Below are 26009 nucleotides of genomic sequence, written 5' to 3'. Positions count from 1 at the left end.
AGAGTACAGGGTGGAGGACACTATTTGAGTCAGGGAAACGAGTTTAATCCAGTTTCATCACCCTCGTAATAGCCCAAGCAAGAAATGATGAAGGGCTGGACTAACGTGGTGGCAATAGTTGGAAACAGGAAGACTTGTGTTTGAAAAATATTTGACAGAGCACTGTGACCTATTGTCAGATGAGAGCGATGAATGATCAGGAAGTCAAGAATGGTATCCTGAGACAGAGACACATCTGATGTGTCAAAAATATAACGTGCCATCCTTCATCCCAGAGCTACAGAACAAGGCATGTGGATTAGCCATCCAGGTCAAAGGTCCCATGTGGAGCTCACGAGCAAGGCCTGAGTGTGGGACAAAAATTGTCATTGCACAAGTAGGACTGGATGAGCTGACCCTAAGAGATATAGGGAGTGAGATGAACATAGGGGAGAATCCAGGAGGGAAAAGAAAGAAGAGCCTACCAAAGAGATGAAGCTAAAAATGAGTAGAGGCTGGACCTGCACCCAGCTCTTTGGACATCAGACTTTTCCACTGTCCCAAAAAGGAGTAGAATTTAGCCATCTGTGGCTTAACATGCCTTGAGAGCATTACTGTGTCCTAGGATCTTTATATACATTACCCCATCTAGGACTTAGACACAGCTCTGTGGTCAATGAGATGATCCCCATCAACAGATAAGGAAACTGAGTCTCAGGTCAGCAAATGACCTAACCAGAATTACCCAAGTTTGTCTGACTGCTAAGTCTGTGCTCATGTTACTAAATCATGTGTCTGCCTTTAAGATAAGATATGACTCCTCACTATTTCATGGGAGAGGCAGACATTAACAGCTATTTACAATTCAGTCTGAGAAATGCAGAAATAAAGGTGAGTGCTGAGAGCCCCCCATTCATAAACAAAATTCTGTATGTTTTTTATTTTTCTTTTGGTACTGCTTTGTGGTGATCTAGGAGTTGGCTGGATTGTGTTCAAATGGTTTTTCTCTAGTAAGACGATAGCACAGTCCATTTGGAGGGAGAGATGAGCCACCACGGAAATACCCGGTCCCACACATGCCTGTGGCTACCCTCTAAAATTCCCAACCTGGCCGGAGGCATTCAAAACAAAACCTCCTGTTCCCTCCCAGGACAACTGGCGCCTGGAGCCTGCCTCTTGCCCCTGCCAGAGGCTTAGGCCAGCCTCGAGGTGATGGCGTTGCAGGCAGGCAGAACAAATGGAGCTGGAGCAGCTCCCCGCTCTGAGCCCAGTCATCTCTCCCAGAAGAGGTGTGAGCAGGCTTCTGGGCTTTGTCACCACAGGGAAACTCGGCTGACGGGCACATTGCCTTAGATGAAACTAAGCCAGTGGCATGCACTCATTGAGCCAACTTGGGCATCGACACAAAGAGAGGCAGGAGCACATGGAAAGAGGCTTCTAATCCCAGCTCCATCATTTCTGATCTTTATGATCTTGGGCAATTTGCTTACCCTCTTCATCCCTGTGTCTCCAGCTATAATATGGACTGACTGTGTTTGACTCTATAGACTGTCAGGGTAACTCTAAGTCTGAATACAAATGTACACCTACAAGTCACTTGATACCTGGGTTATGTCCCAGCCCATACTGAATTCCAAATCCCCCTAGATTGTAAGCTTCAGGAGGACAGAGACTACATCACTTACTTGCTGGCTCTGATGTCTGTCTTTCTGTATCTTTTCATGTTTAAAACAGTAGTTTGAACTCAGTGTGTATCCAAATATATATTTACTGAATACTTAATCAGCTAATGTAAGATGTTTTAGACAGTAGCCATTGAATACAACTCATGAAGTTGACAGAAAAACCCACAATAATCTTGGCCAAAGGTTATGGAGCACAGCAAGTACTAAGGGTACTACCAATAGAACAAAGTGAGTACTTCAAGAAGCCCCAGGATTTAGTCCAAGACAATCCCATGAAGTCCAGGCCATGTGAGGGCAGAGTCTATGTTGAAATAGCTAGCTAAAGAGTTCTGATTGACCAGCTGGGCTGGAATGACTCAACTTCATGAAATCTTAGAAAACCTCAAAGACGAAAGAGATATTAAACATTTCTAGTCCAATCAATTGATTTTATAGCCGAGGAGAGCTAGTTATAGAGAGGGAAATAAGTTGGTGGTTCATAATTTGGATCCTGAAAGCCTTCCTCTTCTATTTACTAGCTATTTGACCTCCTGCAGCTTCTATTTCCTCATCTGTGAAGTAAGTATAATAATAGGACCTCTCTCATTGGGTTGTCATGAGTATTAAATGTGATAATATAGGTGAAGAGCCTAGAAGAGTCTGTAGCATATGATAAATGCAAATAACTCTTAGCAATGACTATTTTATTATTTCTATATGATTTATTATTATAATTATTAACTGATTTAAAGGCTCTTTTCAATGGTTTTTTTCCCAACCATAATTGTTTTAAAATTGGATTTTTGAGAATCAGTAGGATCTGTTGATGCAAAACTATACCCATCCTTCAAACCACGTGATCTTTTATTTAAAGTAAAATGCAGAACTTTATATGGAGCTCCCTGAAATCAAAATGTATGCAGAGCTTCGTGACTCTGAGCCTCGTCTACATAGCTGTTACTGCCTGGGCTGCCCTTCCTCTCTGCCCAAGCAAGTATTTCCTCCTCGTTCAAGGCCGTGCTTCAAGGTGGCCACCTCTGTGAAATGCTCACTCTTTTCCCAGGCAGTGAGTTATTCCTTCCCTTGGGCTCGTACTGCACTCCTCTCTTACCTTTTTATAGCACTTGCCATGTTTTGTTGTTATTTTTTTATTTCTACCTCGCTGCCCTGTCTGATTAGGAACTCCTTGAGGAAAGGAGCCGTGCTACGTTGTTAGTAGTAGTAGTAGTAGTAGTAGTAGTAGTAGTAGTAGTAGTAGTAGTAATAGCAGTAGTAATATTTTGCCTTGTTTTTATAGCCTTATTGAGCTCAGTGTCTGACATACAGTATGCAACCAAATGTTTTTATTTGTTGTTTTTGAAGTTTTTATAATATATGTATTAGACACAAAGAGTACACCAAATGTCTAAGTACAGTTTAAACAAAATACCAAAATGAACACCAGTATTCCCACCACCAAGCCTATGAAAGAGAATACTACCAATACCTTTTAAGTGTAAGTTTTTAACTATATAAGTAAATAAATGTTACCTGTTTTCTTAATTTTGCTTAGTGTTCTAGCTCTTTGAGGTAATTTCAAATCTTAATTTGAACACATCTTGTAATAAGCTATTTTTCCAAGTGTTAGCATCTGAAAATATAAGCTTTTCTTCTATATCATCGTCTACTCCATTATTAAGCATGTTGACTAAACTAAGACCAAGGACAAATCTAGAGACCCCCTTACATGGTTGTGATTACTATTGCCTGTGGCTGTTCAGCCAGTCACCTGACTATTCCATCATACAAGCCTCATTTCAAGGAGAGCTAACATTTATTTGGTGTTTAACATATAATAAACCATTTATATGTGACAGCTTACTTAATCTTTACAAAAGTCCTCTAGCATTCATGCATTCCTCCCATTTTGGAGTTGAGGAAACTGAGGCTCAGAAAGGCTACCTTACTTAAGATCACCTGCCTGAGAATTGGGCAGAGTCAGGACTAGAATCACGATGGGCCTTTGTCTCGACCCATACTTTCTCTTCTGTTGTTCACCGGTGTATCAGGGAACACCTAACGAAAACTTTTTAGAAATGAAGATTCCCTAACCCACTTGTCATCAAGGCCAGAAGGTTATGTTCACTTTGAGTAAGTCTGTGTTGGCTCTAATGGCCCTTGCTTTCTGCTCTTCAAAACAGATGAAAGACTCAAAGAAGTAATGGTAGCCTAAAATTAAGACTATAATTTGGCAGAGACAAATATAGAGCCTGATGCCTGACTGCTTTCAGTTTTTGTAATACTGGGCATATTATTTAACTCTCTGCCTCAGTTTACATATCTGTACAATAGGAATAATAACAGAATTTTCCCTTAGAATTACTGTGAAGATTAAGTGATTTAATACCTGTAATATGCTTAGAATCAGGCCGTTACTAAGTACAGAGTAAGTCTCAGCTATTGTTCTTGCTGCCAACAGTGCCGTTATTACTGGGAAGTCAGTGTCCTGCATGGACACCTGTCATCAATGTGGTATGATGAGCTCCCCTTCTTTAGGGTCATGGAGCAGCCTCCAGGCCAAGACAGTCATCAGCATGGAAGGAGCTTTCACAAAAACATTTTTAAATATTTAGGTTTGTTACAAAAGATTAAATGACACATAAATACACAAGTGTGCATTCTTTTTCTCTCTCCCAAAACAAACCAGGAATTCCTAGATTCTTCTAAGAACACAGGGTTTGAAAGTGACTAGAAGTACTCTGTTTCCTTGCTTTACACAGGATGTCTAAGGAGAAGCATGTGCTATTCCAGATGAGTGGCCACAAGAGGTCAACTCAAAACTTTCTCCCTGGACAGAGCCAAGCAAAATCATCCTCTGACATTTCGGAGCAGCAAAGCCACAATCTTCTAATGAAGTCTTGCTGCAGCCGATGCAGTAACATCCCCAAATTGTGGGACAGGGGATGGGAAGAAGGGAAGTGATGTGTATCCTTCCTAAGCAATTTATGCATACAAGTGAAGAGCATTATCATAGAGTTTGAGGTCAACATCTGCCTCAGTTCAAATCCCATCGTGGTCATCCATGTACTAACCATGGACAACTTACACAACCTTTCAGGGACTAATCTCTCAAATGGGGCCAGGAGTTCTGGAAGCAGGGGGATGCAAGACACAGAATGAGATGATTTGGCTTTCGCTCTACCTGTGCAAACCCTGGGTCCTAAGTGGTAATGAATATGAACTGCCTCACTCACCTCAAAGAAGCTCTGGGACTTAGGAAAGAAATTTCTAGAATTGGCACCTGATAAAATTTTCACTAGGCAAATAAAGGCAGAGTGGTGAAAATAAGTACCAGTTAGTATGCGCTCCTTGTGGCTGGAACATTCGCCGTAGCTCACTCATGCACTCTTTCTCTCGCGCGCGTACACAACACACTCAAACTCACCCACCTGAATAATTTCCATGCATGTTTTAAATCTTAATTCATATACAGTTTCCTCGGAGAAGCATTCCCTGTCACCTAGACTGAATTAAGTACCTCACTTATGTGTTCTGTTAATACCTTTTGGCTTTCCCTCATTGATTCTCACAGTTGGTAATTACATATTTGTGTAATGATCTGATTAATGTTTGTCTTAAGATAGCCAGTTTTCCCAGTTTGGCTGAGACTGAGTTTTCCAGAAGACAAGACTTTCAGTGCTGAAACTGGGAAAGTCCTGGCCAAACCTGTGTAATTGGTCACTCTGGTCTGCTTCCCTCTCAAGATCAGATGCTCTGTGAGGACAGGACTATGCTCTTGTTCACCATTTATCTCTGTGCCTGGCACAGACCTGGACTAGGAACTCAGGAAACGTCTGTTGAACCAGTAAAGAAATGAATGTATATGTTAATGTAAGCTGAACTTACTTTTCTTATGAAGGCCTATCTTTTTTCTCCCTGAGATTATTCTTTCTATTTTGATGTTAAAAAGTTCCTTTTGAAAAATTGTCCTTATTTGACAAAATTTAAAGTTGACAACGTTATGCTGTTTTTGTTTTTTGCCTTCCTTCACCCCCTTCCCATTCTGGGGTTGGAAATCCTACTGATTCGAGGAATCTCTGGTTTAGTAAAGAGATAACCAGGGTAGCTGAGGTCAAGACAATTAAATAAGGTCTGTCCCCATGCTACAATGCTAGTAATCACTTGTGTATCCTCTGAGCCTAGCACATTACGAAGCACATAGTAAGGGCTGAGTAAATATTTGTGAAATATATAAATGAATAGATTCTCTGCCCAACCTCAAGACCTGCTGGAATACAACTTGTATGCCTAACTCCCTTTTCTTCCCTACCCTCTAGCTAAATATTTCTGTGACCATAAATGTGACGTCAGCATTCCTTACTGCTGAATAGATGAGAAGCATGTACCACTGCAGATGAGTGAACACATGGTCTATCCCCACCTGTTCTAGTTCATCTGTTTACATGCTTTCCTTACAGTTGAAGGGACTGCTATGGTCCGCTAAAAAAATAAAATAAAATAAAAAAAGGTACTATCTTGATTACTGAGAGCACCTGAGAGCACCTCTCTTACCCACATGGCTTTGTTCAGGCTCTTCCCTCTACCTGGAATGTCTGTTTTACTTTAGCAAAATCCTACTAGTCTTTTCAAACTTAGTTTATGTTCCTTTCTTTTAAGAAGCCACCTCTGTACCATTCCACTTGTCAAAAATAAAATGAGAATAAGTTAGGGAAAATTTGAAAGTTTACTATCATACAAAAAGTACAGATTGCCATCAGGAAGACTTCAAGTGGTAAGAAGTTCACCTTATGGCAGTTACAGTGCAGTTTATGAAACATTAAGGAGAAAGTATTTTGACCTTTTTAGTCATTGGCTGTTATGTGTTAACATTTTTTTTTTTTCAGGCCAAACAGGACTGTTTAAACTGATTTGTCTATAGCTGATTGATTTAATTTTCCTGAATCATGCTGACAAGGACCTAAAGCTTACGTTTTAATTTCATCAAATTATGCTGATGGGGGATAAAGCTTATGTTTTATGCTTTGTTTATGAGAGCTAGCAACTCAGGGACATCAGAATGACTTAAGTTTTACTACTTGATTCTGGGCAGTTGGCCTTGGGTTATATATCTAAATGGTGGCCTCTATCTTTGTATAATCTTTAGCACATTCCTCACCTCCTGTGCCCATCCACAATATTTTGTATTTTGTCTTTACCATCTCATGAACCACACTATATTCTATTTGTCTATTTATTTGTATAGCTCCTCCACTAGATGGGAGCTTCTGGAAAGTAAGAACTCTGATTCATCTTTGTTTCCCCAGCACCAAATAGGGGGACGGGATTGTTAGTAGGTAGCAGTACATGTTTGTAAAAGGAAAGAAATATATCAGTTATTATTGTCCCCCAAATGCTAAGTTACAGACAAATACAAAATCTTAGTGACAAACAACAGTAGACATTTATTTTTGCTCACTAGTTTGTTGGTTGGCTAGGTGAGTCTGATGATCTGGGCTGGTCAATACTGATTACCTAGGAATATTTGCTGGTGTTGCCTGGGTTCTTTCATATATCTGGGAAATCACCTGAGACAACTGAACAGACTCAGCTCTGTTGCACATCTCCTGTCACCCAGCAGTGTGGTCAGGGCATGTTCTTGTGGCCAAGTTTGAGGAGCAAAAGACAGAACAGAAGCACACAGCCCTTTTGAGACCTAGGCTTGGAAAACTGGCCCAGTCTCACATCTGCCTCATTCTCTTGGCAAAACAAGTCACAAGACTGGCGTTGATTGAAGGGGTAGGGAGATAGACCCACATCTCAGTGTGAGGAGCTGCAAAGTCTCATTGCAAAGGGTGTTGACACAGGAAGGGTGGAGAATGGGGACCACCTTTGCAATCTCTGCCATAATGAGGGAGCCAACAGGGAAACACCTTATCAGTTTCTTTCCAAAATGATCATTTTTATTACCTTGACATTTAAATGAGTTTATCAGGAAAGTTTCTAAAAAAAAAAAAAAGGAGCCATGGCCTTTCTTGGGAGAGAGTGACTTCCCCACCATAAAAGGCATTCAGTAAGAAACTGAATTCCATGGTCATGGAAATATTAGGAGGAGAACCCTTCCTCTACCCCTGAGAGTCAAGGTTTTCACATATTTTCCATCTTTCTTTCCAGATCAGCAAAGACCCAATTTTTGTACCAGGCGTCTGGGGGCCTTATTTCTCAGCCATGGTACCTGGGTTCTGGCTGAATGAAGGTGGTCAGAGTGTTACTGGAAAATTGGTAAGTTGACACTTTCTCAATAGGGTCATGGATGTTTTTATGTCATTGACTAGTCCATTTTGTCACATGACCTATATACCCAGTATCTGGAGGATTTACAGACCCCTGAATCGGGGTTTACTTTCTCTTAGCGCACAGCTTAACATGTCGTACTCATGCAGTTTGTGCTGCTCAAGGAAGAAGTGTTACAGCAGGCAGTGATGACCAGCCCTTCTTCTTATCTGATCTTCCTTTACTTCAACCCATTTTTCTCAGAGTGATGAGAGTGGTATTCTACTCCGTGAAAATGACATGTTACTCCCCAGCCCAAATCCTTCAGTTTTCCCCATAGCTGCTTGAGACATGGCTCAGATAATTTTCTGGCTACATTATACAGTTCATGGTCTATCCCCTCCAGTCCCACACATGTGCCTATTATTTACACTAGATTGCCCTCCTCACAGCTTCTCCATGCCTCCTGTCATTGCACTTCTCTGTCCCTTTATACAGGCTACTTTCCCTGCTTGAGGAGTTCTTTACCATCTCAATGATTCTACTTGTCCTTTAAGATCCAACTCCAGCTCTTAGCACACTCTGTTATTCTTATTAGTTACTAATCCCCTTTTCTAGAACACTCTGAGCCCCTTAAAGACAAGGGCCATACGGGACACAGTGGCTCATGCCTGTAATCCCAGCACTTTGGGAGGCTGGGGCGGGCAGATCACCTGAGGTCTGAAGTTCAAGGCCAGCCTGGCCAACATGTTGAAACCCCGTCTCTACTAAAAATACAAAAATTAGCCGGGCTTGATGGTGGGCACCTATAATCTCAGCTATTCAGATACTCTCCTAAGACAGGAGAATCACCTGGAATCTGGGAGGCACAGGTTACAGTGAGCTGAGATCGCACCACTGCACTCCAGCCTGGGCAACAAGAGCAAAACTCCATCTCAAAAAAAAAACTCCACAAAATAAAGACAAGTTCTCTTTGTATCCAGCTCAGTGCCAGGTTCATAGAAGGGTACTTAATACAAACTTGTTGAATTATTAAGGCTGTCCAATAGGGGAGACCGAAGATTCATAAAAGTGAGATGAGTGCTATAACAGAAGTACACGGTACAGAGTTGGCACAAAGCTAGTTTAGGAAGCTCTTTACAGGGGAGAAGGCATTTGTGCTGAGCCCTAAAAGATAAATAAGGACAAACCAGGCAAAGAAGGGTACAGATAGTCGAATTGGTAGGAAACTTGTATGGGAAGAAAGACATGGAAGTGAAAAATAACAAGGCTAATTTGAGGGTAATGGCAAATAGTCCAGAAGTTCAGCTGTGGCACAAACTATTCTTAGAAGAATGGCTTACAATAAAACTTAGAGAGCAGGGCAGAGACCACATCTCTGTAAAACATGCTAAGGAATTGAACTTCGTCTAGCAGACCAAGGGGGAACCAGTGAAAGGTTAGAAGAGTATGTGGACATATTCATATCTCAGTTGTAAAAATCTCTGCTTTGAAGCCATGAGGATAAAGGCCTGAGGACACATAACCAGAGGAAGGGAGATTAGTTTTAGTAGATTAGTCAACAGACAAAAAGCCACAAGGACTTGAATGAGGACAGTAATAATGATGACTGGGAATTGAGATCAAGAGATTGGCAGGCTTCTGAGAGATCAAATGTGGAATACAGAGAAAGTGAGACCTAAGCTCGGTTACACACACTCACATTTACTGTTAAATTGAAAATATCTGCTTATGTTATGATCTAATTTGCCTACCAACTCTTCTAAATGTTCAGCCAATTAAAAATGATCTTATCCAAAGCTGGATGTGCATGCAAATAACTGTTAGTTTACATTTCTTAGTATAATGCTATTTTATACATGACTGCCTCAAATTCTCTTTCAAAGTAAATGGAAGCATAGGTGGGTAGATGGATTCAGAGTATGTTCTGTGCAATACTGTTGTGCTAGGCTACAGAAATGAATTAAATGAATTGGACCTCATCAGTCCCTGGTTTTAAGGAGCTCATACTTGGATGGGGAATCCCTGAGTATGAAATAAATCATGTTTGATTGGTCTCAGTAACCAATGCTAGAAAAGTTGAGAAGGAAGGCATCATCTATGGCTACAGTACAGTAGAAATGCAGACCACTTTATATTCTCCTATTTAAACTTGTGCGATGTACTTAGACAACTTATTTTATTTTACTTTAAGTTCCAGGATACAAGTGCAGAACCTGCAGGTTTGTTACATAGGAGTATGTGTGCCATGGTGGTTTTCTGCACCTGTCAACCCATCATCTACGTTTTAAGCCCTCCATGCATTAGCTATGTGTCCTAAAGCTCTCCCTGCCCTTGCCCCCGACCCCCTGACTGACCCCAGTATGTGTTGTCCCCCTCTCTGTCCATGTGTTCTCATTGTTCAACTCCCACTTAGGAGTGAGAACATGCGGTGTTTTGTTTTCTGTTCCTGTGTTAGTTTGCTGAGGATGTTGGCTTCCTGCTTCATCTCTGTCCCTGCAAAGGACATGATCTCATTCCTTTTTATGGCTGCATAGTATTCCATTGTGTGTATGTGCTACATTTTCTTTATCTAGTCTATCACTGATGGGCATTTGGGTTGGTTCTGTGTCTTTGCTATTGTAAATAGTGCTACAGAGTTCCAAGATGGCCAAATGGAAATAGCTTCAGTCTACAGCTCCCAGCGTGAGTGACACAGAAGACGGGTGATTTCTGCATTTCCCACTGAGGTACCAGGTTCATCTCATTGGGACTTGTCGGACAGTGGGTGCACCCAGGAAGCACAAGGGGTAAGGGATTTCCCTGTCCTAGCCAAGGAAAGCCCTGACAGACGGTACCTGGAAAATCGGGACACTGCCACCTTAATACTGCACTTTTCCAGTGGTCTTAGCACACGGCACACCAGGAGATTATATCCCACTCCTGGCTTGGAGGGTCGCACGCCCACAGAGTGGGCTCACTGCTAGCACGGCAGTCTGAGAGCCAACTGCAAGGCGGCAGCGAGGCTAGGGGAGGGGCATCCATCATTGCTGAGTCTTGAGTAGGTAAACAAAATAGCTGAGAAACTCGAACTTGGTGGAGCCCACCGCAGCTCAAGGAGGCCTGCCTACCTCTGTAGACTCCACCTCTGGGGGCAGGGCATAGCTGAACAAAAGGCAGCAGAAACTTCTTTAGACTTAAGCATCCCTGTCTGATAGCTTTGAAGAGAGTAGTGGTTCTCCCAGCATGGAGTTTGAGATCTGAGAACGGACAGACTGCCTTTTCAAGTGGATCCCTGACCCCTGAGTAGCCTAACTTGGAGACAACTCCCAGTAGGGGCCAACTGACACCTCATACAGCCACGTGTCCCTCTGAGACAAAGCTTCCAGAGGAAGGATCTGGCAGCAACATTTCTGCAATACTTGCTGTTCTGCAGCCTCCACTGATGATACTCAGGGTCTGGAGTAGACCTCCAGCGAACTCCAACAGAACTGCAGCTGAGGGTCCTGACTGTTAGAAGGAAAACTAACAAGCAGAAAGGACATCCACAACAAAACCCAATCTGTACATCACCATCATCAAAGACCAAAGGTAGATAAAACCACAAAGATGGGGAGAAACCAGAGCAGAAAAGCTGAAAATTCTAAAAATCAGAGCGCCTCTTCTTCTCCAAAGGAACACAGCTCCTTGCCAGCAACGGAACAAAGCCAGACAGAGAATAACTTTGATGAGTTGACAGAAGAAGGCTTCAGACGATCGGTAATAAAAGACTTCTCCGAGCTAAAGGAGGATGTTCAAACCCATCGAAAAGAAGCTAAAACTTTGAAAAAAGATTTGACAAATGGCTAACTAGAATAAACAGTGCAGAGAAGACTTTAAATGACCTGATGGAGCTGAAAATGATGGCACAAGAACTATGTGACGCATGCGCAAGCTTCAGTAGCCAGTTCAATCAAGTGGAAGAAAGGGTACCAGTGATTGAAGATCAAATGAATGAAATGAAGCGAGAAGAGAAATTTAGAGAAAAAAGAGTAAAAAGAAACGAACAAAGCCTCCAAGAAATATGGGACTGTGTGAAAAGACCAAATCTACATCTGATTAGTGTACCTGAAAGTGATGGGGAGAATGGAACCACTTGGAAAACACTCTTCAGGGTATTATCCAGGAGAACTTCCCTAACATAGCAAGGCAGGCCAACATTCAAATTCAGGAAATACAGAGAACACCACAAAGATACTCCTCGAGAAGAGCAACCCCAAGAGACATAATTGTCAGATTCACCAAAGTTGAAATGAAGGAAAAAATATTAAGGGCAGCCAGAGAGAAAGGTCGGATTACCCACAAAGGGAAGCCCACCAGACTAACAGCGGATCTCTCGGCAGAAATGCTACCAGCCAGAAGACAGTAGGGACCAATATTCAACATTTTTAAAGAAAATACTTTTCAACCCGGAATTTCATATCCAGCCAAACTAAGCTTCATAAGTGAAGGAGAAATAAAGTCCTTTACAGACAAGCAAATGTTGAGAGATTTTGTCACCATCAGGCCTGCCTTACAAGAGGTCCTGAAGGAAGCACCAGATGTGGAAAGGAACAACCTATACCAGACACTGCAAAAACATGCCAAATTGTAAAGACAATCGATTCTAGGAACAAACTACATCAACTAATGAGCAAAATAACCAGCTAACATCATAATGATAGGATCAAATTCACACATAACAATATTAACCTTAAATGTAAATTGGCTAAATACTCCAATTAAAAGACACAGACTGGCAAATTGGATAAAGAGTCAAGACCAATCAGTGTGCTGTATTCCGGAGACCCATCTCACATGCAGAGACACACATAGGCTCAAAATAACGGGATGAAGGAAGATCTACCAAGCAAATGGAAAACAAAAAGAAGCAGGAGTTGCCATCCTAGTCTCTGATAAAACAGACATTAAGCCAACAAAGATCAAACAAGACAAAGAAGGTCATTACATAATGGTAAAGGGATCAATTCAACAAGAAGAGCTAACTCTCCTAAATATATTGCACCCAATACAGGAGCACTCAGTTTCATAAAGCAAGTCCTTAGAGACCTACAAAGAGACTTAGACTCCCACACAATAATAATGGGAGACTTTAACTCCCCACTGTCCACATTAGACAGATCAATGAGACAGAAAGTTAACAAGGATATCCAGGAATTGAATGCAGCTGTACACCAAGTGGACCTAATAGACATCTACAGAACTCTCCACCCCAAATAAACAAATATACATTCTTCTTAGCACCACTTCCCACTTATTCCAAAGTTGACCATATAGTTGGAGGTAAAGCACTCCTCAGCAAATGTAAAAGAGCAGAAATTATAACAAACTCTCTCTCAGACCACAGTACAATCAAACTAGAACTCAGGATTAAGAAACTCACTCAAAATCGCTCAACTACATGGAAACTGAACAACCTGCTCCTGAATGACTACTGGGTACATAATGAAATGAAGGTAGAAATAAAGATGTTCTTTGAACTAGTGAGAACAAAGACAACACAACAAAGAATCTCTGGGACACATTTAAAGCAGCGTGTAGAGGGAAATGTAACACACTAAATGCCCACAAGAGAAAGCAGGAAAGATCTAAAATTGATACCCTAGCATCACCTTTAAAAGAACTAGAGAAGCAAAAGCAAACATTCAAAAGCTATCAGAAGGCAAGAAACAACTAACATCAGAGCAGAACTGAAGGAGATAGAGATACAACAAATCAATGTATCCAGGAGCTGGTTTTTTGAAAAGATCAACAAACTTGATAGACCACTAGCAGGACTAATAAAGAAAAGAGAGAAGAATCAAAGAGATACAATAAAAAATGATAAAGGGGATATCACCACCACTCCCACAGAAATACAAACTACCATCAGAGAATACTATAAACACCTCTATGCAAATAAACTAGAAAATCTAGAAGAAATGGATAAATTCCTGGACATATACACCCTCCTAAGACTAAACCAGGAAGAAGTTGAATCCCTGAATAGACCAAGAACAGGCTCTGAAATTGAGACAATAATTAATAGCCTACCAACCAAAAAAAGTCCAGGACCAGACGGACTCACAGCTGAATTCTACCAGAGGTACAAAGAGGAGCTGGTACCATTCCTTCTGAAACTATTTCAATCAATAGAAAAAGAGGGAATCCTCCCTAATTCATTTTATGAGGCCAACATCATCCTGATACCAAAATCTGGCAGACACACAACAAAAAAAGAGAATTTAGACCAATATCCCTGATGAACATCGATGCAAAATTCCTCAGTAAAATACTGGCAAACCGAATCCAGCAGCACATCAAAAAGCTTATCCACCACGATCAACTTGGCTTCATCCCTGGGATGCAAGGCTGGTTCAACATATGCAAATCAATAAACATAATCCAGCATATAAACAGAACCAAAGACAAAAACCACATGATTATCTCAATAGACTCAGAAAAGGCCTTCGACAAAATTCAACAGCTCTTCATGCTGAAAACTCTCAATAAACTAGGTATTGATGGGACGTATCTCAAAATAATAAGAGCTATTTATGACAAACCCACACCAATATCATACAGAATGGGCAAAAACTAAAAGCATTCCCTTTGAAAACTGGCACAAGACAGGGATACCCTCTCTCACCACTCCTAGTCAACATAGTATTGGAAGTTCTGGCAGGCAATCAGGAAGGACAAAGAAATAAAGGGTATTCAATTAGGAAAAGAGGAAGTCAAACTGTCTCTGTTTGCAGAGGACATGATTGTATGTTTAGAAAACCCCATCGTCTCAGCCCAAAATCTCCTTAAGCTGATAAGCAACTTCAGCAAAGTCTCAGAATACAAAATCAATGTGTAAAAATCACAAGCATTCCTATACACCAATAGCAGACCAACAGAGAGCCAAATCATGAGTGAACTCCCATTCAGAATTGCTTCAAGGGAATGAAATACCTAGGAATCCAACTTACAAGGGATGTTGAAGACCTCTTCAAGGAGAACTACAAATCACTGCTCAACAAAATAAAAGAGGACACAAACAAATGGAAGGTCATTCCATGCTCATGGATAGGAAGAATCAATATCATGAAAATGGCCATACTGCCCAAGGTAATTTATAGATTCAGTGCCATCCCCATCAAGCTACCAATGACTTTCTTCACAAAATTGGAAAAAACGACTTTAAAGCTCATATGGAACCAAAGAAGAGCCCGCGTTGCCAAGAGAATCCTAAGCCAAAACAACAAAGCTGGAGGCATCATGCTACCTGACTTCAAACTATACTACAAGGGTACAGTAACCAAAACAGCATGGTACTGGTACCAAAACAGAGATATAGACCAATAGAACAGAACAGAGCCCTCAAAAATAATACAACGTTCTACAACCATCTGATCTTTGACAAACTGGACAAAAACAAGTAATGGGGAAAGGATTCCCTGTTTAATAAATGGTGCTGGGAAAACTGGCTAGCTGTATATAGACAGCTGAAACTGGATCCCTCCCTTACACCTTATACAAAAATTAATTCAAGATGGATTAAAGACTTAAATGTTAGACCTAAAACCATAAAAACTCTAGAAGAAAACCTGGGCAATACCATTCAGGCCATAAGCATGGGCAAGGGCTTCATGACTAGAACACTAAAAGCAATGGCAACAAAAGCCAAAATTGACAAATTGGATGTAATTAAACTAAAGAGTTTCTGCACAGCGAAAGGAACTACCATCAGAGTGAGCAGGCAACCTACAGAATGGGAGAAAATTTTTGCAATCTACCCATCTGACAAAGGGATAATATCCAGAATCTACAAAGAACTTAAACAAATTTACAAGAAAAAAATCAAACAACCCCATCAAAAAGTGGGCAAAGGATATGAACAGACACTTCTCAAAAGATGACGTTTATGCAGCCAACAGACACATGAAAAAATACTCATCGTCACTGACCATCAGAGAAATGCAAATCAAAACCACAATGAGATACCATCTCACACCAGTTAGAATGGCAATCATTAAAAAGTCAGGAAACAACAGGTGCTGGAGAGGATGTGGAGAAATAGGAACACTTTTACACTGTTGGTGGGACTGTAAACTAGTTCAACTATTTTGGAAGACAGTGTGGCGATTCCTCAAGGATCTAGAACTAGAAATACCATTTGACCCAGCCATCCCATTACTGGGTATATACCCAAAGGATTATAAATCATGCTGCTATAAAGACACATGCACACGTATGTTTATTGTCCACTGTTGACAATAGCAAAGACTTGGAACCAACCCAAATGTCCATCAGTGATAGACTGGATTAAGAAAACATGGAACATATACACCATGGAATACTATGCAGCCATAAGAAAGGATGAATTAATGTCCTTTGTAGGGACATGGATGAAGCTGGAAACTATCATTCTCTGCAAACTATCACAAGGACAGAAAACCAATCACCGCATGTTCTCACGCACGGGTGGGAATTGAGCAGTGAGAACACTTGGACACAGGTGGGGAACATCACACACTGTGGCCTGTCATGGGGTTGGAGGGGGAGGGATAGCATTAAGATATACCTAATGTAAATGACAAATTAATGGGTGCAGCACACCAACATGGCACATGTATACATATGTAACAAACCCTGGAACTTAAAGTATAATAATACAAAACAATAATAATTTAGAGAAACTGAAAAAAAGTGCTGCAAGATACATCCATGTGCATATGTCTTTGTAGTAGAATCATTTATATTCTTTTGGGTATATATCCAGTAATGGGATTCTGGGTCAAATGGTATTTCTGGTTCTAGGTCCTTGAGGAATCGTCACACTGTCTTCCACCATGGTTGAACTAATTTACGTTCCCACCAACAGTGAAAAAGTTCCTATTTCTCCACATCCTCACCAGCATGTATTGTTCGCTGACTTTTTAATAATCATCATTCTAACTGGCATGAGATGGTATCTTATTTTGGTTTTGATTTGCATTTCTCTAATGATCAATGATGTTGAGCTTTTTTTTTATATGTTTCTTGGCTGCATAAATCTCTTCTTTTGAAAAGTGTCTGTTGATATTCTTGGCCCACTTTTTGATGGGGTTGTTTCTTGTAAATTTGTTGAAATTCTTTGTAGATTCTGAATATCAGCCCTTTGTCAGATGGATAGAGTACAAAAATTTTCTCCCATTCTATAGGTTGCCTGTTCACTCTGATGAGAGTTTCTTTTTCTGTGCAGAAGCTCTTTAGTTTAATTAGATCCAATTTGTCAATTTTGACTTTTGTTGCAATTGCTTTTGGTGTTTTTGTCATGAAAACTTTGCCCCTGCCTATGTCCTGAATGGTATTGCCTAGGTTTTCTCCTAGGGCTTTTATGGTTTGGGGTTTTACATTTAAGTCTTTAATCCATCTTAGTTAATATTTGTACATGGTATAAGTAAGAGGTCCAGTTTTAGTTTTCTGCATATGGCTAATCACTTTTCCCAGCACTGTTTATTAAATAGGGAACCCTTTTCTCATTCCTTTTTTTTGGATCAGATTTGTCGAAGATCAGATGGTTGTAGATGTGTGGTGTTACTTCTGAGGTCTCTGTTCTGTTCCATTGATCTATATGTCTGTTTTATGTACCAGTACTCTGCTGTTTTGGTTATTGTAGCCTTGTAGTGTGGTTTCAAGTCAGGTAACATTATGCTTCCAGCTTTGTTCTTTTTGCTTAGGGATTGTGTTGGCTATATGGGCTCTTTTTTGGTTCTATATGAAATTTAAAGTAGTTTTTTTTTTTTTAATTCTGTGAAGAATGTCAATGGTAATTTGATGGAAATAGCATTTAATCTATAAATTACTTTGGAAAGTATGGCCGTTTTCACAATATTGATTCTGCCTATCCATGAGGATAGAATGTTTTTCCATTTGTTTGTACCCTCTCTTATTTCCTTCAGCAGTGGTTTGTAAATCTCCTTAAAGAGGTCCTTCACTTCGCATGTTGGTTGTATTCCTAGGTATTTTATTCTCTTTGTAGCAATTGTGAATGGAATTTCATTCATGATTTGGCTCTCTGCTTCTCTGTTGTTGGTGTATAGGAATGCTTGTGATTTTTGTACATTGATTTTGTATCATGAGACTTTGCTGAAGTTGCTTATCAGCTTAAGGAGTTTTGGGGCTGAGATGATGGGGTTTTCTAAATATGCAATCATGTCATTGATAAACGGAGACAATCTGACTTCCTCTCTTCTATTTGAATACGCTTTATTTCTTTCTCTTGCCTGATTGCCCTGGCCAGAATTTCCAATACCATGTTGAATAGGAGTGGTGACAGAGGGCATCCTTGTCTTGTGCCAGTTTTCAAAAGGAATGCTTCCAGCTTTTACCCATTCAGTGTGATATTGGCTGTGGGTTTGATATAAATAGCTCTTATTATTTTGAGATATGTTCCATCAATACCTAGTTTATTGAGAGTTTTTAACATGAAGGGCTGTTGAATTTTGTTGAAGGCCTTATCTGCATCTATTGAAATAATCGTGTGCTTTTTGTCATTGATTCTGTTTATGTGATGGATTACATTTATTGGTTTGTGTACGGTGAACCAGCCTTGCATCCCAGGGATGAAGCCGACTTGATCGTGGTGGATAAGCTTTTTGATGTGCTGCTGGATTCTATTTGCCAGTATTTTATTGAGAATTTTCACATCGTTGTTCATCAGGGGTATTGGTCTGAAGTTTTTTATTGTTGTTGTTGTGTCTCTTCCCAGTTTTGGTATCAGAATGATGCTGGCCTCATAAAATGAGTTAGGTAGAAGTCCTCCATTTCAACTGTTTGGAATAGTTTCAGAAGGAATAGTACCAACTCCTCTTTGTACCTCTAGTAGAATTTGGCTGTGAATTCATCTGGTCTGGGGCTTTTATTGGTTTGTAGGCTATTAATTACTGCCTCAATTTCAGAACTTGTTATTGGTCTATTCAGAGATTCAACTTCTTCCTGGTTTAGTCTTGGGAGGTTGTATATGTCCAGGAATTTATCCGTTTCTTACTAGATTTTCCAGTTTATTTGCATAGAGGTGTTTATTGTATTCTCTGATGGCAGTTTGTATCTCTCTGGGGTCATTGGTGATATCCCCCTTATAATTTTCTATTGTATCTATTCGATTCTTCTCTCTTTTCTTCTTTATAAGTCTAGCTAGCCATCTATTTTGTTAGTTTTTTCAAAAAACCAGCTTCTGGATTCATTGGTTTTTTTTTTTTTTTTTGAAGTGTCTTTATCTTCTTTGGTTCTGCTCTGATCTTAGTTATTTCTTGTCTTCTGCTAGCTTTTGGATTTGTTTGCTCTTGCTTCTCTAGCTCTTTAATTGTGATGTTAGGGTGTCAATTTGAGATCTTTCTAGCTTTCTGATGTGGGCATTTAGTGCTATAAATTTCCCTCTTTACACTGCTTTAGCTGTGTCCCAAAGATTCTGTTATGTGGTCTCTTTGTTCTCATTGGTTTCAAATAACTTCTTTATTTCTGCCTTAATTTCATTATTTACCCAGGAGTCATTCAGGTGCAGCTTGCTTAATTTTTATGTAGTTGTGGAGTTTTGAGTTAATTTCTTAATTCTGACTTCTAATTTGATTACACTGTGTTCTGAGAGACTGTTTGATTATGATTTCCATTCTTTTGCCTTAGCTGAGGAGTGTTTTACTTCCAATTATGTGGTCAGCTTTAGAATAAGTGCCATGTGGCACTGAGAAGAATATATATTCTGATTATTTGGGCTGGAGAGTTTTGTAGATGTCTACTAGGTCCACTTGATCCAGAGATGAGTTCAAGTCCTGAATATTTTTGTTAATTTTCTGTCTCGGTGATCTGTCTAATATTGACAGTGGGGTGTTAAACTCTCCCACTATTATTGGGTGGGAGTCTAAGTCTCTTTGTAGTCTTCAAGAACTTGTTTTCTGAATCTGGTTGCTCCCATATTGGATGCATATATATGTAGGATAGTAAGCTCTTCTTGTGGAATTGATCCCTTTACCATTATGTAATGCCCTTCTTTGTCTTTTTTATTTTTGTTGGTTGAAAGTCTGTTTTGTCAGAGACTAGGTTTGCAACCCCTGGTTTTTTTTTTTTTTTTTTTTTTCGCTTTCCATTTGCTTGGTAAATTTTCTCCATCCCTTTATTTTGAGCCTATGTGTGTCTCTGCACATGAGATGGGTCTCCTGAATACAGCACACCAATGGGTCATGAGTATCCAGTTTGCCAGTCTGTGTCTTAACTGTGTCATTTAGCCTATTTACATTTAAGGTTGATATTGTTATATGTGAATTTGATGCTGTCATCTTGATGCTGTCTGGTTATTTTGCACACTAGCTTATACAGTTTCTTCATAGTGTCATTGGTCTTCATATATATATATGTATCTATGTGTACATATATATGTGTATATGTATATATACATACATATTTTTTCTTTTTTTTCCCAGTGGCTGGTACTGGTTTTTCCTTTCCATATTTAGTGCTTCCTGTAGGAGCTCTTGCAAGACAGGCCTGGTGGTGACAAAATCCCTCAGCATTTGCTTGTCTAGATTGGATTTTATTTCTTCTTCACTTATGAAGCTTAGTTTGGCTGGATATGAGATTCTGGGTTAAAAATTCATTTCTTTAGGAATGTTGAATATTCGCCCCCACTCTTTTCTGGCTTGTAGAGTTTCTACAGAGAGATCCGCTGTTAGTCTGATGGGCTTCCCTTTGTGGGTAACCCAACCTTTCTCTTTGCTCTTAACATTATTTCCTTCATTTTGACCTTGGAGAATATGATGATTATGTGTCTTGGGGTTGATCTTCTCATGGAGTGTCTTAGTGGTGTTCTCTGTATTTCCTGAATTTGCGTGTTGTCCTGTCTCACTAGGTTGGGGAAGTTCTCCTGGATAATATCCGGAAATGTGTTTTCCAATTTGGTTCCATTCTCCCCATCTCTTTCAGGTACTCAAGTCAATCACAGGTTTGGTCTTTTTACATAGTCCCATATTTCTTAGAGGTTTTGTTCATTCCTTTTTATTCTTTTTTATCTAATATTGTCTTTATGCCTTATTTCAGCAAGATGGTCTTCAAATTATGATATCCTTTCTTCTGCTTGGTCCATTCAACTATTGATACTTGTGTATGCTTCATGTGTTTCTAGTGTTGTGTTTTTCAGCTCCATCAGGTCATTTATGTTCCTCTCTAAGCTTGCTATTCTAGTTAGCAGCTCCTGTAACCTTTTGTCAAGGTTCTTAGCTTCTTTGCATTGGGTTAGAACATGCTCCTTTAGCTCAGTAGAGTTTGTTATTATGCACTGTCTGAAGCCTACTTCTGTCAACTCGTCCATCTCATCCTCTGTCTAGTTCTGTGCCCTTGCTGGAGAGGTGTTGTGATCATTTGGAAAAGTGGCACTCTGGCCTTTTGGGTTTTCAGTGTTTTTTTGTTGATTCTTTCTCATCTTCAGGAGTTTGTCTAGTTTCAATCTTTGAGGCTGCTGACCCTTGATGGGGTTTTTGTGGGGACTTTTTTTTCCTTGATGCTGTTGTTGTTGCTTTCTGTTTGTTTGTTTTTCTTTCAGTGGTCAGGTCCCTCTTCTGTGGGGCTTCCATGGTTTGCTGAGGGTTCCCTTCAGGCCCTATTCATATGGTTTGTTCCCACTCTTGGAAATGTCAGTCAGGGAGGCTGGAGAAAGGGCAAAGATGGGTGCCTGCTCCTTCCTCTGGGATCTCTGACCTTGAGGGGCACTGACCAGATGCCAGTAGGAGTGCTTCTGTATAGTATAGGGTGTCTGACAATCCCTGTTGAAGTGTCTCACTCAGTGGTTGGCGTGGGAAGCAAGACCCATTTAACAAAGTACTTTGTCCCTTGGTGGAGGGGGTGAGCTTTCACTGTCGGGGAGCCCACTTGACTGGGCTGCTGAGATTCCTCAGAACTATCAGGAGGAAAGACAGTCTGCTGGTCTGCGGAGACTGTGGCCCCCTCCCTGCCTAGGGGCTCAGGCCCAGGGAGATCCGAGTTGGGTCCCTGAGCCCCTAGCTGGAGTTGTTGGAGTTCCTGCAGGGAAACCCCACCCAGTGAGGAGGGATGGATCACGATGAGGCCCGAAGAGGCACTCTGGCCGCAGTTTGCCACAGCTGGTGTGTTAGGCTGTGGGGAATACCTCTTGGGACCAAGCCATTCAGCTTCCTTGGCTCCAGCAGGGGAAAAGCATGGCCTGGAGCTATAGAGATGACTGCTGCCCTTCCCCCATCCTGGGAACTTAGTGTGTTAGGCAACTTTAAGTTCCAGTGTTGGCTGCCACCCCTCTTTCAAGGAGGCCAAATGGCTTAGACAGCAGGTAGCCGCAGCTGTGGTGCTGGCCGCCCCTCGGGAGCTCAACAGGCTTAAGCAGATTCTAGCTGAGTGGTTGATGAGAATCAGTGCAGCTCCATGGTTGGGAACCCTAGGCCCTGGTGACATGGGCTCATGAGTGGGATCTTCCAATCTATAGGTTGCACATTTCCGTGGAAAAAGCACGGTTTCCCAGGCTGGCGAGCACACTAACTGCCTCCCTTGGATGGGGGGTGAGGGCTCTCCTGCCCCGTGTGGCTCTGAGGTGGGCCACCACACTGCACGGCTCTTCTTTCTTCTCCATGGGTCACACCAGCCACCTAGTCAGTTCTGATGACAGAACCTGGATACCTCAGTTGCCGGTGCAGGATTTGCACGCTGTTATGGTTCTTTTTCTTAAGATGGAGTCTCACTCTGTTGCCTAGGCTGGAGTGCAGTGGCATGATCTCTGCTCACTGCAAGCTCTGCCTCGCAGGTTCACACCATTCTCTGCCTCAGCCTCCCAAGTAGCTGGGACTACAGGCACCCGCCACCATGCTCAGCTAATTTTTTGTATTTTTAGTAGAGAACGGGGTATGGTTCTTTTTGTTGGGAGCCTCTGATCACTGATGCTTCTAGTCAGTCATTTTGGCACCCCCTGCACCCAGGTCTTCCTGGACAACTTTTAAGTTAAATATTCTTTCCCTTTTTGTCACACATTGAGGACCCATGACTGAAATATAACTCTTTTAAACCTCACATCATAGTATAATCACCTGTAGGAGACTCTGAACTCATAGACGACACAATCCAGAAGCTTTTTCTAGTAAGGGTAATGATCCAGTAAACCCATTCTTTGTGCAGAATGCATTATTCATGAACCTGTCCATCAGTAGGTTTTCAGAGACTTGATATACACATCGAATATCTCTATCAGTCAGAAATATTTTCCCTGATATTTGGCTCAAAGTTTCCTCTATTGCTATGAATATAAGCCATTTTATCCCAAATGTTATGACATATCTTTGTGCAAAAAAATTGGTTACACCTATTTCATAAGCCTGAATTTTAATTAAAAATGGGACCTCTTCTTTGCTATTACTAACAAATCTTCATAATATTCCACTGTGGCTTTTGACAGGAGTCATGGGAATTGTTAGCTTTTATCTGTTTCATTAGTATTGCACCATCAACCTGTCAAACTGCATTTGGAGCTCCATTTTGGGAAACTCTACATGCATAGTTTCATTGGACATAGGCATGCGGCTTGATTGACTCATAGGTTACAGAGAGTGAAATCTTAGGAAATCCAAAATCTAGCGCAATGGAGCAAAATTTGAATCAAGAGCAAATTGCATTGTCCATTATCAGTCCAAAGAGGACATGCAAAGAGAGAGAGATGTCAGTTATAACATAGATTTAAAAATATTATAATGATAGTAGTATTAATTGTAATAATTGTAGCTTACTGAGTATATTTTTGTGAGAGGATTTATACACATAATTCCGTTAAACTTTGAATGATAGTCATAATTACAGTGTCTAATGTTATTTTGAAGGCTTGTTTCTGATCTGAATTCCAAGAACTTTTCATGTATTATCTAATTAATACTCTGAAAAGTCCTATGACTATACCTATAGATACAGTCATTATCCGTATTTTATAGTTAAGTGACCAAAGGTAGCAATCACAGCCTGGAGAGTCTCCTCACCTACCATCGATGGCCTTTTAATATGATTTATTTACTATTCACCTTTCCTTACCATTTACTGATTCTTTTTTATTCTCTTGTAAATTCCAATCCCTGGTTTTAAAATACATCATTGTCACATAGGACATGATAAGAGAAAGTTGCATCATTTTTATTCCTTGTTGCATATGCACATCTTCTCTAATAAGCCACATCTGAAGGTGTCTGCTCCAGTAGTACATTGTCCATGGTTTCAACAATGCCACACAGTCATAAATACACCACCTAAAGCATAAGAGATGTCAAGTGAGAAAAGAGAGAAAAAGGAAAGTAAAGGGGAGGAAGCAAGAGAAAAAAGGAAAATAAGTGAAAAATGTATTAAAAGCCATAGATTTGAAAAAAAGATATTTTATCTCATTTTTATAATTAAATGCAGGTCTTCCATTACAAAGCAAGGATTTCATTCTAAGTATGTGAATAGATTTGTATTTTTTAAAAAATCTTCATCTTGTTATCCTCAGGATGAAGGAAAAGAAATAGGACAGGATCTTTTGATATTTACTTCTTAGAAAAGCACATGCTCCCTTCCTAAGGATGATTGATTTTAGTTTCATCACACATCAAGACTTGTCTCATGCTTGCCGATGTTCTCTTCAGAATAGTTATGCGAAAAAGCATTGCTTTTTCCATAGACTTTGTCCACAGAACACTGACCCCGTGCAGTTCCTACATCCAGATACCAAAGCTTATTTCCAACTGGACCTTGGCCATCACCCTTTCCAAGTGCTCTTCTTTGTCTCACATGGAGTCATTTTTTGGGGGGATGGCATTAGGTAAGGAAGGCTAAGACAAGTTCCTAAGCCACTGCTATGGTGGCACTGGCTTTCTGGAACAATTGGGCTTGGATTGAGTCACAAGGTCACAATGCAACAAGTTACTATGTGCTCTTGGGATTTTAGGATGTGTACATTGTGAGTTTCTATCTGCCTCCTGCGTCATTGCCAAGACTGGGACTAGCCTCAGGAGGTCACCTATGGAAGGCATTCTGCTATAAATGGGTGTATGAATGACTTGCAGTGTGCACAGCGTAGTACAGGTTTTAGAGATAATGATTTCATCCCTTCATTCATTCACTCCTTCCATCGCGTTACAGAGATTTCCTGAGTGATTCCACTGGGCCAGCCAAGAATGTGGTCACCGCAGTCGTTCATCATCAAATAAGAAAATTGGATACAGAACTGATCATTATAATTTATTGTAGGACATAAAAATAGATAGTACAATTGCTAAGCCTACTGGAAAAATAGAGGTTAATACTGAATACCTATTATCTACCAAATACTTTTAGGCCCATTAGGATTTGGTATTTCATCTGACTTCACAGCATGTGTATATGGTCAGTGTTGTTATATTAGTTTTATTGATGAAGAAATAGGCTGAGAATGGCAAGGCAATTTGATCAAAATCTTACAGTTGTAAGTAGGAGAGCTACAGTGCAAACCCAAATTGGCCACCAGAGGCCCAAGATCTTTCCAAAACTGAATCTGACTTGTGGCGGTGCATTTCTGAGTTTTTCTTTCAGTTCTCTTGTAGACTCCCTTGAGAAGCAACTGTTGTCACTTAACATGACATTATCTTTTAAGTGTCTTGAAACAAATACAGTTGGCAAGCTTTATAAGGCCATGGGACAAAACAATTAAATACAATATCCAAAATAAATATATAGTAGATGGGCCTAAGAACTGATTGGAGATGAAAACAAAAGTGTCTGCAGTGAGAATGAGACAGACTGGGAGAATCAGAGAAAGAGAGAGAGAAAATATGAATGAGAATATCCATTGAAAAAAATTAACACTTTGAGTCTCTCAGGGGCATGGGAGACAATAGCCAAAGGTCAATTAGCATTGACAGGATCTCTGTACAGAGGTAGGTGTGTCCCCAGCATTTCACATCTGCTAATTATAATGACTTTGTGGATACAAAGACTAACTGCAAAAACAAATGCCTCCCTGTTCCCTTCTCCTGCCCTGGCTTTTGCTTATTTTTTGTATGCCCACCTGGATTGCTGCACAACTTCCTAATTGGCTTCTTGCCTCTAATCTTTCCCCCTCTAATCCCTTTCTTGCATTGTAGCTATAGA

The 26009-nt window shown here is 40.5% G+C and overlaps 1 protein-coding gene across 9 annotated transcripts in view; it reads left to right on the top strand.

Annotated features, from left to right (window-relative positions):
• FGGY (FGGY carbohydrate kinase domain containing) overlaps positions 1-26009 on the top strand; it is a 448924-nt gene that overhangs the window by 282331 nt on the left and 140584 nt on the right. For all 9 annotated transcript variants that reach the window (XR_002725457.1, XM_023187457.1, XM_031934004.1 and 6 more), the window contains one exon: positions 7794-7901. Coding sequence is in view for 8 of the 9 variants with exons in the window: in XM_023187457.1 (XP_023043225.1) it covers positions 7794-7901 (108 nt within the window). In the remaining variant the exon portion in view is untranslated. The remainder of the gene's footprint in view (positions 1-7793; positions 7902-26009) is intronic.

This window comes from Piliocolobus tephrosceles, chromosome 1, assembly GCF_002776525.5.
Source record: "Piliocolobus tephrosceles isolate RC106 chromosome 1, ASM277652v3, whole genome shotgun sequence".
NCBI classification, from domain to species: Eukaryota; Metazoa; Chordata; class Mammalia; order Primates; family Cercopithecidae; genus Piliocolobus; species Piliocolobus tephrosceles.
Note: the sequence above shows the minus strand (reverse complement) of the source record. Positions and strands in the feature narration are given on the sequence as shown.